We start from the raw sequence: 14709 nt of genomic DNA on the forward strand, positions 1-14709 counted from the left end.
TCTACAGTTTTTATTGACTCTTGCCCTTTGTCCGCCAACGATGTTACGATATGCAATTTGCTACGCACTTTGTGCTTTGGACTGATTGTAGCTTCCGCAGTGCAGGTTGAGCTCAAGCGATGATCTCATCTGGATCTCGATGTACCTGCATCCCCATAACTTTTCCCAGCAAATCTAAGTAAACAGAAGTTATATCTATCGTGTTATGTCCGTGAAAAATATAGATGCTGATTGATGTTATAAATAAATAATTTCCGTAGACTCTCTTGTATATAAAGAAAAATATACAAAACACAATAAATAAAGCACACTGCGATTGATGTTCATACTTGAGTTACAATGCACTTCCGAAAACTTGACATAGAATAAATTTAGAAAATCCTGATGAATTATACATATTATATGAAAGAGAAGCCACGATTTATAGACCAATTCTCATACATTTACACCAACATGATGTACTAACATATATCAATGATGTAAAACATGACTTACCTGCCGGCCTTAATTCTTAAAACTTACCTGCAGGCGAAATTCTCGGTTTACCGAAAACCTCTACCACCATACTTACATCAACTTTCGGCAAGTTAATAGAGGTTTCTTTTTGCAAATAAATGTCGGTCATAATTTCGCACAAACACTATTTGTACAAAGAAAAATTTGGATTGCGTGTGAACAATATGGACGATGCGTCTGTGTGTCTAGCATTGGATTATGGATAATTTTGAATGACGAGTGGTGGTTGCAGCCGGTCGCTGTTTTCGGGCGCATGCGATTGGTCTCTTGCATTTTTAGATTGATTTTGATTTGCTCTGAGACTAACTGCTGACAGCCCGACCGGAAATATTAGAACTGGTATAGTTCGGCTCTTCGTTTACCGATTGCATTGATATAGAGCTTAAATGAAAGCTCTTCAAAACGATATTCTCAATAAAATTGTCAAATGTCGCGGCTGATCGTAAAAGGAGAGAAATACAGGTATGTGACAATATTTTCGCCGTTTAGGTCAAAGGTTTATTGTCACGGTGGAGAGACTGCGTCTCACGCGTGAATTTTTTCTTACAATATACTTGGCGCGAGACACTTTCGTGTCTCTTGATTTGTTTACCGTTTGCATTGTTCAGTACCCATCGAACAGAGATCAGAAAATTACAGACGATTTGCGCTTCAATATACAAGCAACGGTGAAAATGCCTGGGAAAAATTAATCAGATACCATCGTATATGAACCAGATACGTTCGTATCTCAATTACGCACGATCGTATTCGAATCAGGTGTGAGCGTATTTGGAATCATATACGACCATATATGGTCGTGTCTAGCATCATACATGTACACATGCCATCATATTCGGCCATATCTAGTAGCATACATGTACACACAGAATCATATCTGGTCGCATCTAGTAGCATACATGTATTCATACAACCATGTTCAGTCGTATCCGGCGTCATATATGTACACATACGACCATGTGTGGTCGTATCTGGTGCCATACATGTACAGATATGATCGTATCCGGGCATATCTAGTAGCATACATGTACACATACGCACATATCCAGTCGTATCTGACATCAAACATGTACACACACGATCATATCCGGTCGTATCTAGTAGCATACATGTACATATAGGCCCATATCCAGTCGTATCCGACATCATACATGTACACATACGACCATATTTGGTCATATCTAGCATCATGCATGTACACATACGCACATATCCAGTCGTATCTGACATCAAACATGTACACACACGATCATATCCGGTCGTATCTAGTAGCATACATGCACACATAGGCCCATATCCAGTCGTATCCGACATCATACATGTACACATACGACCATATTTGGTCATATCTAGCATCATGCATGTACACATACGCACATATCCAGTCGTATCTGACATCAAACATGTACACACACGATCATATCCGGTCGTATCTAGTAGCATACATGCACACATAGGCCCATATCCAGTCGTATCCGACATCATACATGTACACATACGACCATATTTGGTCATATCTAGCATCATGCATGCACACATACGATTATATCCGGTTTTTTCAAAAATTATATGCAAATGGATATGGCCATATCTGGCCAGATACGGTCGTATATGTTTATACATAATTTTCTGTTATGGCTTGATATGACCTGATATGGACATATCCAGAATATAATAAAGTCTAATAAAGTCATCCGTGATGAAAAGAAACTGTAATTTAGTAATCAAGAATTTCAATAATTGAAATGAATAAAAATTTTCCACTCTCTATAATTCCAAGTTTCAAAAATCCAGTCCATCTTCCAGATGCAGTTTTACAGAAAAAAAATTTTAATGAGTTGTTTGGAGTCTTATCCATGATATCCTTTCTCGAAGCTAGTGTAACATTTTTAGTTTACTATGTATAGAAATTACCAAAAAATACTGTTATGTATTTCTACGTTTGAGTTATACGTGTATAGTAGATGTATGTAATGTATTGTACTAAGTTGAAGTTTTGAGTTTATTGTATCGCGAGATATTATTGTGTAAAGTATACATCTGTGTTTCTCAAGTACGAAAAATATTCAGATATAGTCATATATGTATATCAGGAAATTCTTCACGGGATGTACACACTTGTTGGAATGGAATTAGTAGGTGCACCGTTGATTACGAAGCGCGAGCTTATTTCCACGGAAAAAGAGCTAGCGGAGATTGATAATCAAAAGATGAAGCTCATAGCATGTAATTCGTATGTAGAAAATCAGACTTCGACATAAGAGTAGACTTTGAGCCTTCAATACTTTTTAAACTATTATCGAAAGAAGATTGGACAAAATTTTCTAATGTCTTCAGATAACGAAAGTAGACCAAGAAAATGAAATGAAGAAACCAACAAAAGTGAGGATGGAAGCACGTGCGGGCTGGATACTTTAGTATACATTATGTTAGACGAGTGGGTATAAGTTCCACTCCTGAATTTGGGCGCATACACGAATTCACCAAGATTTCGGAAAACTCCACACAATATCAGGTAAGCTTACATAACTTTACGTGTCTTCGCGTGATTTCAATTGACTTCACATGATTTCAAGCGGCTTCACGTCATTTCACGTGACTACACGTGATGTCAAGGTACTTCAAGTAACTCTTTACGTGACTTCAAAGGACTCTATCACTTCACGAGACCTCAATTAACTTCAAGTGACTTAAGAAAAACTTTTTTTCACCATGCAGACCTGACACCAGGCATGGTTACTTCCTCGATATGAATTTTTTTTTTCAAGTACGCAAAATTAGTTTACTCCCGTCTCAACTGAAAAGTCCACTTTTTTGACGTGAAAAACGGAATGAAAGTAGCATATGATTCCCGTTTTTCTGTTTTTCTTTTTTTTTTAGCGTTGAACTATTTCTTTCTGTATTATTATAAGCTGACAATAATATTATAGTTTTGAGAGTAATAAAATTATTACACACACGATTGAAAAAATTATAATTATTTATACAAAAAATGGTTTTATCTGTTTATTTGAAATACAACCTACATCCGTATGCTACTTGTATAAATTTCTTACTATTTATTTTTTCATGAATCATCTCTGTTCTGAGTTCGACACACAATATTGTAAATAATATTGAGTCTCACTTTTCAAGTCGATAATGTGGACAGAGTTGAGTCGGAAGTAAGGTCCTATATGCAATACAGGAATAAAAGTCGATTATTCTCTTGTTACATAATCTACTATTTCAGTGCAAAGATTGTAAAGTATGTTTTTTTAAATACCTCATAATTAATATCGTTAAGAAAGAAGCATTGCCCGTACTCATTATGAAATAAGTGTATGAACAATTTGTAAAACAACCATGTATAATTTGCGGCTGAAATTGATCAGGTTTAATGTAACTAAATCTACATTTTTTAAAGACAAAAAATATATTTAAAACGAAGCTTTTCAACTACTTCAGAGAGAGTAGCGTGTTTTACCGACTTATTCTCATTTTTCTGTTCGCTAAAGCCAAAATTTGGTTGTTTCAATCAAATGATTTCATCAACTAATCGGACTTAATGTGGTCATGAGTAAATTTTTGATAAATAATTGGATATCTGTTTTTAATCGAGCAATTATTATTGTATATTTGTAGTAGACACGCAAGCAGATATCGTCATTTACATCAATATTTTTTACTTCAAACGATTCGAACAAATTCATTTATGGACAAGATGAGTTAAATTTCATTAAAATTGCACGAAAGATGTGCTTCGAGTGTTGGTGAAGCAGAAGAACGCATGTGATCACTTCATAGCGGTTATTAACTCTCTCAACTCTGCTATTTTCAAATTCAACTTCACTAATTCTTTTGTAGCTTCCAAGTAATTGAATCGAAATTCTTCAATTGGATAATTTTTCAACTAGATTTGCGGTCAATACCTGCTTGAATGATCTGTGGCAAGAAAATGTAAGCCCAGCAGGACGAAAAAAAAAAAATACGAAAATCAAATTGTGTTGAATACTCCTCAAGAATTTTTGTCACAGCAGTTAGTAATTTTTCCATTGGATACAATACTGGAATACCGGGTAAAGTGCATGAAAAACCAAGATATCGGAGGACGGCTGAATCTGAGTCTCCGTGTCGGTTGACACGTAAATTTCCTCAAGGGTGAGAATAATCATTTCACCTGCATTAGTAATGTCATTTACTCAATGTAGTGAATTAAAATTATACCGTGATAGTATCAGAAAACTGAATACCGAAATGCGCATATGCCGAATCATGTGATTTTATTCATCAATTCAATTGATTGACGCCAAGGTTACGTTTGCTGGTTAGGTTGACCATCTCAGTTGCGGGCAGACACCTAGCTAGCACAATTTGCGGGCATCTCAATGCTATGTTGCATTGACAATTTGAGGTAGTCAAAATATGGTGGGTCTACATTCAAGGTGAAACTTCAGTGAAATTTTCGACAAAGAACGGTTTTTTTCATTCCTGTACGATTAAAAGAAGTAGGTACAATATAAAAAAATTCGACTACCAATTTACAGGTTATGGTATGATATGCATTTTAAAAAAGATTCAACCTCTTGTGATGAAAATGTTGGCGCAAGAAACCTTTCGAAAAATATTCTGCCCATCGCTGCAAAAAAAATTCCTTGCACATGCACTTTCATTACAGGAGGTCGAAGCTTCGTTTCAAAGCATATACCACTATAATATAATAATTTGTAAAAGGATTTTTTATACGACTTTTAGTGACGATTTTTAATATTTTACGAAGTCTCCCCTTAAGTCAACATAACCTGGAAATGCTTGCACGTATTGACAGTTCACCTCGAGGTTTAACCGGGCACAGTTAACCAGCTTGCCTGAGTAAATGAAAATCTTGGCATCTGCGTACTTGGATCTTTAGTTTCCTGGGACTGCCAAGGTATGTATAATCCCCAAGGTAGTCACAGACTTAGCTGCAGAAAGAACTCACATGAAAGTGCGTTTCCTTTCGAAAATTGGCGTAATCTTTGCTGACAAATGCGTACGAGGCGTAGTTCTGAGTAGCCTTCACCTCAATACTTCCACCTGTGGCATTACAAAAGTCAGGGTTTGAATCAACGAATTCCGCCTTCGCGTCGCATCCCGGTCACGTTTCGCAACACACGCTATCCACCTGTCTGTACATGTGTCTCACGGTACTTACTGCAATTGTAGGTCGACGGACAACATTGACCTTCTCTAACAATTGGGCTACAGCCCTGGAGCGGCGGAGCGCAAGCCAGTGGCACACAACGCACGGCTCCCATGGCACAGAAGCAGTTGTCGCAGGGTGCCTTCCATGCAATATCCTTCACCATCTCGCCTTCGTTGTAGACTCGATTTCCCACGCGACAACCTGATAGAGTATAATAACCTCAGTAAAAGCACAAGATCATGCAGCCCTCGAGGCTACTGAGGTACATTTTCCTCAGCCATGGGACGCTAATTAATCAGACCTCACTGAGAAGAATTTCATATCGTTACAGTTGCCAGGAAATTATGCTCCAATTAGTATCTTTACAATAACTTTTAAACACTGTTGCAATTACAAGAAAATGTTTCAGAAGTACACTTTTAATTTTATGACAGTTGCAATTATCAATCCATTTGCTAAGTTTATTGCATTTTTCAGGACAAGGCCTGAGCATCACTTCATTGTTTCACCAACATCGAATATAGCAGAAGTGACGATATGCGAAAAGAATAGTAACACATATTAAATTTTCTGGTATATAGAATTGTAAAGTGTAACCAGAAATTAAAATTTTTCTCGGTATGCTTAATCCAGAACTCCACATGGTACCACTCACCATTCAAAGACAGCGATTGCATCGTTGTCGAAGTCTCTTCATCTAGAACACGAACCATATAGTATCGACAGTTGAGTATAGTTACCAGTCGAAACTGCTCCTTGTCTTACCCTGATTGTGAGTGCAGTTATAGGCGACTGGACAGCAAGAGTGTGGGGCATAGAGGGGAGTGCACCCTGGTAATGGCAAGAGGCATTTTGGACTGACACAACGCCGTGCGCCTAGTATACAGTAGCAATACTCGCAACGTCTAGTCGCCATCATTGCGGAACCAGCACCGTATCGAACTCCTTCAAAGAGGCATCCTGAACATGCAAAATGTCAATTTCACAGGCAAAAGAAAATCCATATTATGAGTAGCAATCATACGTACGATTGAATAGCATGTTCGATATTTGGAAACTGTTGTGAAAATGTTCACATGCCGAAATTTCTTTGGAGAACAAGAATGTTGTCGGAGAATTTCGTGATAATAGAATTTTATTTTAGTGATTTTGAAAGCATGATTTGACTCACAAATCATTAAGTCATCCGTTAATTGTGAAGAAACTATCTTTTTCTTGAGCGAGAGTATCTCATGCTATAAAAACAATTCCAAAATTTTCAAGTCATAAAGCTGCAATGCTTTATTATTGATTTCTGATAACGAAGACTGAAATGCCTAGCATTCTCAAAGATATTTCATGAAGGCATTATTTCCAAACAATCCCTAACAAGTATTAATCGAATTTGAGTGTATCTACATACTGTAGTTGTAGGCAATGTCAAGTGCTGTATAACAATATTATTAACAATCATACCATCTTCTTCTGTGACGTTATCTGGTTCGATATCTATGCGTCTTAGAGAATTTTCATTGTCATCTGAAAAAGGCTTAAAACAGTTCAAATTATTCTGTAACACATTGATTGGGTATGTCACTACTAGTGATTTGAATGCAAGAACGGTTGGAATTAATGTCTGAATCCAAAATCTTATTTTCCTTCGGAATTTTTATACAATGATAACAGTTCGATTAAAGTTCATAAAGAATCAAATCAAAGATATTTTCTGCTACAGACTTACCATTGTTGCACAAAAGATCTAAGCAAAGTTTGTTGCTTCCACACACTTTTGTGCAAAATTTTTGTCAGTATTCAAACATAATTGAAAGAGTAAAACGTTAACCTTCATAAAATAATTTATGTAGAAAAAATCAGATCGTCTGCAGTAGACGTACTCCAAAAATTACGGAAATGAAAACTGAATTTCTTCAAGCCCGTACTCAAGTTCGAAACTTTTGATGAATACAAAAAATATTTTTTGGGTTTCAAGTGAAATATCGCAACTATGATCAGTTCAGGAAAAATAGAAGCTTTTTTCGAACAGTCGAGCAGTTTTCAATCACTACCAGGATTGCCACAAGGATTGACTCTTCTATCATAAATTTCCAAACTTTTCGGTGGCTTTGAGATTATAGATATGTTGTTTCGATACCATAATATGTTGTACTACCGAAAAGTTTGAAAAATTGGATGGCAAGCAATATCATCGACAGGATGGCTATGTATTCGTTGAGGACGTAGCTATTGAACACAGCCTTGAGGTGAGTAGATACCAGGCGTACCCCAATACTGATCAAGACACCCGCTGACAAATGATAATACAAAGTAGTTAGAGAGAGAAATCGCGAATGTACAAAATGTAGTATAACAGCTTCAATTCCACATTCTTCATAAAATTCCTAATTTTTCCAACTCTAATGTATGATCAATATGCATATATTTACATTATACTTGAGGCAACTGAACAAAAATCTTACACAACGTATGTACTACGTAATGTGATGCGTACTGATTACCATTTGATTAGGTAAATTTCAAACTTTCCGGAATACTGCGCAATTTAATAACAGCAATTGAATGCAGATTCCATTCTCTAGAGGTTATGGCCGTTGCCAATTTTGGGCTGGCAAACTGCCTGGGGAAGCGGTGATACCTATAAGTCCATTATGACGTGTGACAAAAGGACGTGGAAATACTGACGTCTCGATTCACCGCAGACGATCTCCGAGCAGCATTCTTGGACCGGAGAAATCTGGAGGCGGCACTCGGCCGGTGTAGGATTTGGGGTTCGCGGGCAGACACGAAGACGACATCTCAGCGAGGCCTCGACGCAGCGACACTGCAGACACGGTTCTGAAGTGGAAACGATAGCGCCCTCCTGATATCTGCGGCCTTCGTATCTACACCCTAAAAACAAAAAGGAGATATTGCAGCCGAAACTCAAAATTCGAGTGAATTTCACAGAACAACCAGTGCCAGATTAATCAATTTTTCGCCCCTAAACCCTGAAGTCATGTCATCTCAATACACGGTGTTTGAGGTATTTCATCAATGCGATCAATGGAAAGGTATATTAAAAAAAAAAAAAAAATGCTGGTAATGTTTTAAACTGCGGCCCAGCTTTCAGTCCCAGTGCTGGATTATTGCTGGTTATCAGCTGGCATGATAAGGTAGGTCCTATGCTTGGCGTCTAGATTTAGATGAGTATTCTTAATAAGCACTGGGCCAATATCCTACCACTAACCAGCCAGTATTGCTGGCCATGACTATGCCAGTGCCGCTAACCATCACTTCACCAGTATTATTAACCAAGATATATTATTCAATGGATTCATTTCGCTTCACCTTTCGTTTACTAACACATCAATTATATGACAGGAATACATAAAAATAATTTGCGGTCATGGGAGGTTAAATCTGAATTCTTTTTTAGCTTGAGAACTTGTGGCCTAAATATTAAGATTTCCAACAGTTGACGAATTTTAGAGAACAGTCCGCATATTTATTGTATAAGGCATTATGAACAAGCAGTGGCAAACATCGCTTAAATTTAATATTACTACCGAATTAGAATGAAAAAGCGAAAACCAGCCCGAAATGCAACAGAGGTTATGTATCCATCCAATCACAGGGTAGGGGCTACACAACTGTAGTCACTGTGAAGTGTGGACAGAAGTCAAAGTCGGGAAACTCATGAAAAGAGAACTATTCTTAACTCTCTATTTGGCAGCTCTATTAGCACGGCTTTGAATTACGGTATTTCGCTATCGAAACTCAGCCAGTGATGGTGGTTTTACAAGTACTGGTGCTGAAAATATTGAACAGCGCGAGCTCAGCATCGGATACCGACACAGAGGTTATATACCGAGTTTGGGCCAGTGTTGGTCTTCTTGCTAGTACTGGCGGTAAAAACCTGAACCACTGTTGGATGAGCGCTAGCAAACAGAGGTTGTACATCGGGTCTTGGCCGGTCCGGGGTCTTTTTGCTAGTACTGGTACCCAATACATGGGCCAGCGCTGACCCAGCGTCGGCCGAACAACGCTTGGATACCTTATCCTATTCTTTCAGGCGTGATTTCCACTTGTCGCTGGGTTAGAGAGCCCTCGAAGTTATCGTTATGGGACACGCAACACGGCTCTTTGGCTCTTCAAGTATACAAGATTATTCTGTGACTTCAATTCATCATCTGCGGGTTGTCGTGCGAAAACATTTTTGGCATGTACGCGGAGTTTTATTAGCATATTGTTGCTCGAAACCAGTAAAGTCACAATCTGTATTCTGTTCGCTACCGTGCGTTAGTAAATATTCGATACTTCGATCATTTAATATCTATTTGACGGGATGTTTACTCGTGCAATGTTTGTCAAACAACATCGTCACATAGAATTTCAAATCGGCATAATTTGCAAATTTCAATGGTATTGTGAACAATGGCTATTGTCCAGATCATTATGAATTTCAGAGATATCTGAAGTGTGACTCGGTTAATTTTTTTTGATCGTAAGAGCAACAAAATCTTTTGATTTCATTTCCAATTTCTACTACGAGAAAATCGTTATTTTCAATATCAACATCTGTATTTTCGCTTCTAATTTTTACTCTTTTCTGTATTGGCTAGTCCTTCCGTGGCGGTGGCACTAATAACTCTCTTCAAAACAACGGATTTATCTAACTTTTGCATTTCTTCTTACGAGACATGTTCTTTTTTTCTATTTTCCTTCGTATTTATTCAGTACGAGGAAGCGCTAAACTTTCGTTCTCGACTCATGGCATAAAGTTTCCAATAGGGTATGCTATGATAACGCCTATACTGATACTATCCAGGCCATACTTTACTTGCGAGAAAAATGTTGTACCATTACCACGTGTTGATGGAGTTACTTACTTTTTCTTAGTTTTCGTATCAGCGGTAACCACGATTCGGCCACGGTTGTAGCTTTACACGTACGTCTTATGCTACCACCTGCCGCTATTTCATGCAATCAATGAAGGTAACAATGCGACAATACTAGTCACTTTCATAAGATGTCTTAAAAATGAGGTTGAATAATAACATCAAAGCAATCTTTAGTCAGTATCCAGGCATTGCATTTGGGAGATTATTTGATAACCGATGTCTTATGATCTAGAAAAAAAGGCCAAAGGTAGTACATTATGTAACAAGGGAATAAACTCGAAGATTATTGCCGGGGACGGATTTACTGTCTGAGCGAATCGAAGATAGTAATCATCAGAGGAAGCAAACGGTTTTATTCCCATATTACATATAGGCTTTTGTTCCTGATTTAACTGTGACCACTTCATTGACTTGAAAAAAGTTGCATATCGGCGGAGAAAAATGTATAAGAGGGAAACACGTGCTACTTTTCTCCCGCTTTTCTGGTCAATAAAATAGCCATCACAGTTGAGTCACGAATAAAGGATATTACGATCCCCAAAAATTTGCCACTTCCAAGGGTGGGCTGCCCTAGGCCTAGGCCTTGTTGGCATATTCCTTAATCTGGCACTGGGAACGAGAGAGGAAAGGTTCGATAAAGAGCGGCGTCGCAATGTTATACAAGTGGAGAGGACGGTCGTTTATCCTCTTCGGGGTGAAAGACTGTTGTAAGCTTTGGCTTGCTTTCCTCAAGACTCGATGACGTTCACGTCGTTACTCTACCCAAACTTCGGGGCCAGCTCTTTGTTCTCAAATTATTCTGAAGATAGGTGTAGTGTGAGATATAAATGTATTTCCGAAATTATTGCAGTCTTGTTGAAATAAAGCATCACCTCGATATGTGACATTTCCATTGGATATAAATAAATTTTTCGAATATTCTAACTCCTACTTTCTAATAGAAATATCTAAATTACTAATCACGGTTCATTTGCATGCAAAAAGTGAGAGCCGGTCTTCATGTTACAATTGCGAAACAAGCGACATGTTGCATTGCTTACTACTACGAATAAAAAGCTCAAAATATCGTAGCGTCTATTAAACAATGACAAAGCAACTGTATATACACATATTCTAAGCATTAAAATTGATTGCAAATAGAATTGGATTCTCTTCTTCCTGGTTATACCTATTTTCAATATTACCTCTTTTGTCACGAATGTAGAACTAGAAGCCACAATTATCGAATTGTTGCAGATTTTTGGATATCACTGATAAAATTGGTCGAGCAAAATTTTTTCGCTATTTTGAACTGGCAAAAATTCTTATACAATCTCAAAGATTCCGCATACACTTGGATGGCAGAAGCGCGCATCTTGCCAGCAATCTTTAGTCAAGATTGAGAGAAAGAAAGAAGAAGGGCTGACGGAATTGCGGAGCGAAATCTACTATTCTAAATCTTAATCTTCTAACGCGTCCAGATAACAGTGTCAGGTAACCCAAAACGCTGTCTCTGGCAGATTCAAACTTCCTTTTGTTCGCTAAATCGTTTGAAATGTGTACTATAAAACCAAGATTATTTTTCCAGGTCAAAGATCACTAACATGGTTCTTCCTCTTCTTCCTCTTAATTTTGTCCTACCGCTTTTATTCTTAGATTTAAACATTGTGATATGGTGAATTCTACTATAAAGGGTGTATGCAATGCACTACTCGTTAGAGTTTCCTGTGCATTCGGTATTCGTAGTATAAAGATTTATACATTGCGTACTAATGTCCTTTCTTGTAGGCCTTAGAGATGAACGATGGTGTCTTGTTAGCACAAATGAATTGGAAAACTGATACCCTGCAAGAAAAACTACAATGAAATTTGTATTATTTGAAATCCCCCTTGACTAGAATAAAAAGTTAAACAACAATTCAAAGCGCAATCTATTACACGTAAATATATATCGACAGGGCGGGTCAAAAAAAAGGGGGCCGATTTGAAACGTGAATAAAATGCCAACGCGTTGAGTGATTTTTTGAAGCTTTATTTTATTCGAAACCATAGGAATGAATCTTTTGTGGCACGTTTGAAAATTTGGAAAATTTTATTCGCTGCTGAGAATTGACAGAATTAATCTTCGAATCACAATTTCAGTAGGAATTTCAGATTTTTGAACGTGACATGAAAGAGTCATTCTTATAGTTTCCAGCAAAATAAAGTTATCGAAATCTGTCAACGTGTTCGGAATTTATTCACGTTTCAAATCAGTCACGTTTTTTTTATGCCCACCCTGTATGTTGAACATAAAAGCGAAATTCCGATATGCTCGTAACAATTGAGGTGAATAAGTCAGAATACGAAATGCAGATCATGAAGTAATTTTCCAAGCGATAGGAAGTCAAGTTGAGCATATATAATATATTCCTGAGTTTATTCAGCCAGAAATATTGGAGAGATTGCTTGAATCTTGAATATGTACTCATCTTGCATTGAGGCTCATGTTGAAACTCAGTTTCATCGCAACACCAACTAAATACATAAGTACGGTGACATTTACGTAGTGATAAATATTACAATCGGAATTGCGTGTTCTGAAGTATGTGTGAGACGATTTAAAAATTTTGCAGCTACTTTCCACTTGACTTGATGTTATGGCACGCTACTAAAGCTGAAGCTAATATTTTTTTGTGTCTTATCACAGTAAAAAGTAACAGTTGTGAAATGCAATTCCCCGTATTTTTAAAGGAATGAATGGGTCTTCTGCGCATGATAAGTAAACGTCGAGTCAAAGAAATCTTATAGCACCGAATAATGCGTGGAAAAAAAGGATACATTTTGAATCGAAGTGCTCCTGTTATAGTCTGAAAACTGACCGTTTTCTACAATAATACTCGTTGGCCGAGTAACCGTACATTTGTAGACAAATGATTAAACATTTGGTCACTGAATATTATACAGGATGTATAAGTCGTGTGAACACAACTTAATTACAATATATGTATGCACATAAGTGTATACCTTACACGTACAATTTAATAGTAGATGTTTAAACAATATTTCCATGGATAAGTTGGTTTTTTGGATATGAAGGTCGTCATACGTGAACAAATTAGTTAATTGTTAACGTTTCGGCCCGAAATGAATGTCCTCCTCAGACGAATTTGGAAAATTCTCCCTCTCTAGAAAATATAAATTGAGCGCGCTTCGAATTCACCAATGCAATTAAAAGTTTAAAAAATAAGTCGCTGATTGGACAAAAAAACTTAGCCCTTGGTAGTAAAATCCACGAAATAGAAAGTTTCAGAAAATCCAATCCAATGCTCGTGTTTTTAAAGGCAGACAAAGGCAACAGTACAGTCGTTATTTTAAAAGACCTATATAATGAGGAAATGATTGAAAAGCTCTCAGATAACAACACATACAAAATTGTTAAGCATGATTTGATGAAGACTTTACAAAAAGAAGTTGGCCAACTGACAGCTAAATGGGTTTAAAACCATCAGATTTCGAGACAAACTAGATTTGTAATTTCAAACAGTGACAGTGTATGACCATGGGTGTATGACCTTCATAAAATCCATAAAGTAGGTACACTGATGCGGATAATAGTAGCCTTCATTAAATCTCCTGCGTGCCATCGTGCTAGCTTATTAAAGTCATAGATTTCTAATAATATCTCTCACGCATTAAAAACAGCTTCAGTTTCGTGAAGGCTATTAAAAATCTAAGGTAACCGTACAATTATATTTTAATTTCACTAGATGTGATTTAACTCTTCACTAAAATTCCTCATGAATTGGCAATAGCGGCAATAGAGAAACGGTGGCATGAATTGTTGTGCGTATTTGTCCTTGTTAAATTTGAAGATTGCCGAATCAAAACAGATGTTTAAGGCTTTAACCAGTTCAGTAAGTGGGGAGGGCCCATATCCGGGCCGAAACGTTAACGAAAATATACGTTATACATTTCAATGACCGATCACCAAGATTTACCAATATATTATCTACGAGGTCGAGAATTCTGACCCTTCACATCTATAAAGAAACGTTGCACACGTTATATAGATGCGTGAAACGCAAACAGAAAATAAATTCTATTTTGAATGTACAGAGAATGACTATAGACGAACCACAACGTAGTATCGCAATAGAGGTACACTCGAAGACTGACACCGAAGACAGCTGA

General features: G+C 37.2%; 1 protein-coding gene across 2 annotated transcripts in view; it reads right to left on the minus strand.

Moving 5' to 3' along the window:
* LOC124305078 (uncharacterized) overlaps positions 1 to 14709 on the minus strand; it is an 80748-nt gene that overhangs the window by 16866 nt on the left and 49173 nt on the right. Inside the window, exons 2-8 of one of the 2 annotated variants that reach the window (XM_046764091.1) lie at positions 8360 to 8566; positions 7136 to 7198; positions 6709 to 6768; positions 6446 to 6640; positions 6336 to 6377; positions 5690 to 5881; positions 5477 to 5571 (exon numbers count right to left, since the gene is read on the minus strand). In XM_046764091.1, coding sequence (XP_046620047.1) covers positions 5477 to 5571; positions 5690 to 5881; positions 6336 to 6377; positions 6446 to 6640; positions 6709 to 6768; positions 7136 to 7198; positions 8360 to 8566 — 854 coding nt within the window. The remainder of the gene's footprint in view (positions 1 to 5476; positions 5572 to 5689; positions 5882 to 6335; positions 6378 to 6445; positions 6641 to 6708; positions 6769 to 7135; positions 7199 to 8359; positions 8567 to 14709) is intronic. The other variant, XM_046764092.1, reaches the window with a different exon arrangement.

Source organism: Neodiprion virginianus, chromosome 5 (assembly GCF_021901495.1).
Source record: "Neodiprion virginianus isolate iyNeoVirg1 chromosome 5, iyNeoVirg1.1, whole genome shotgun sequence".
NCBI lineage: Eukaryota > Metazoa > Arthropoda > Insecta > Hymenoptera > Diprionidae > Neodiprion > Neodiprion virginianus.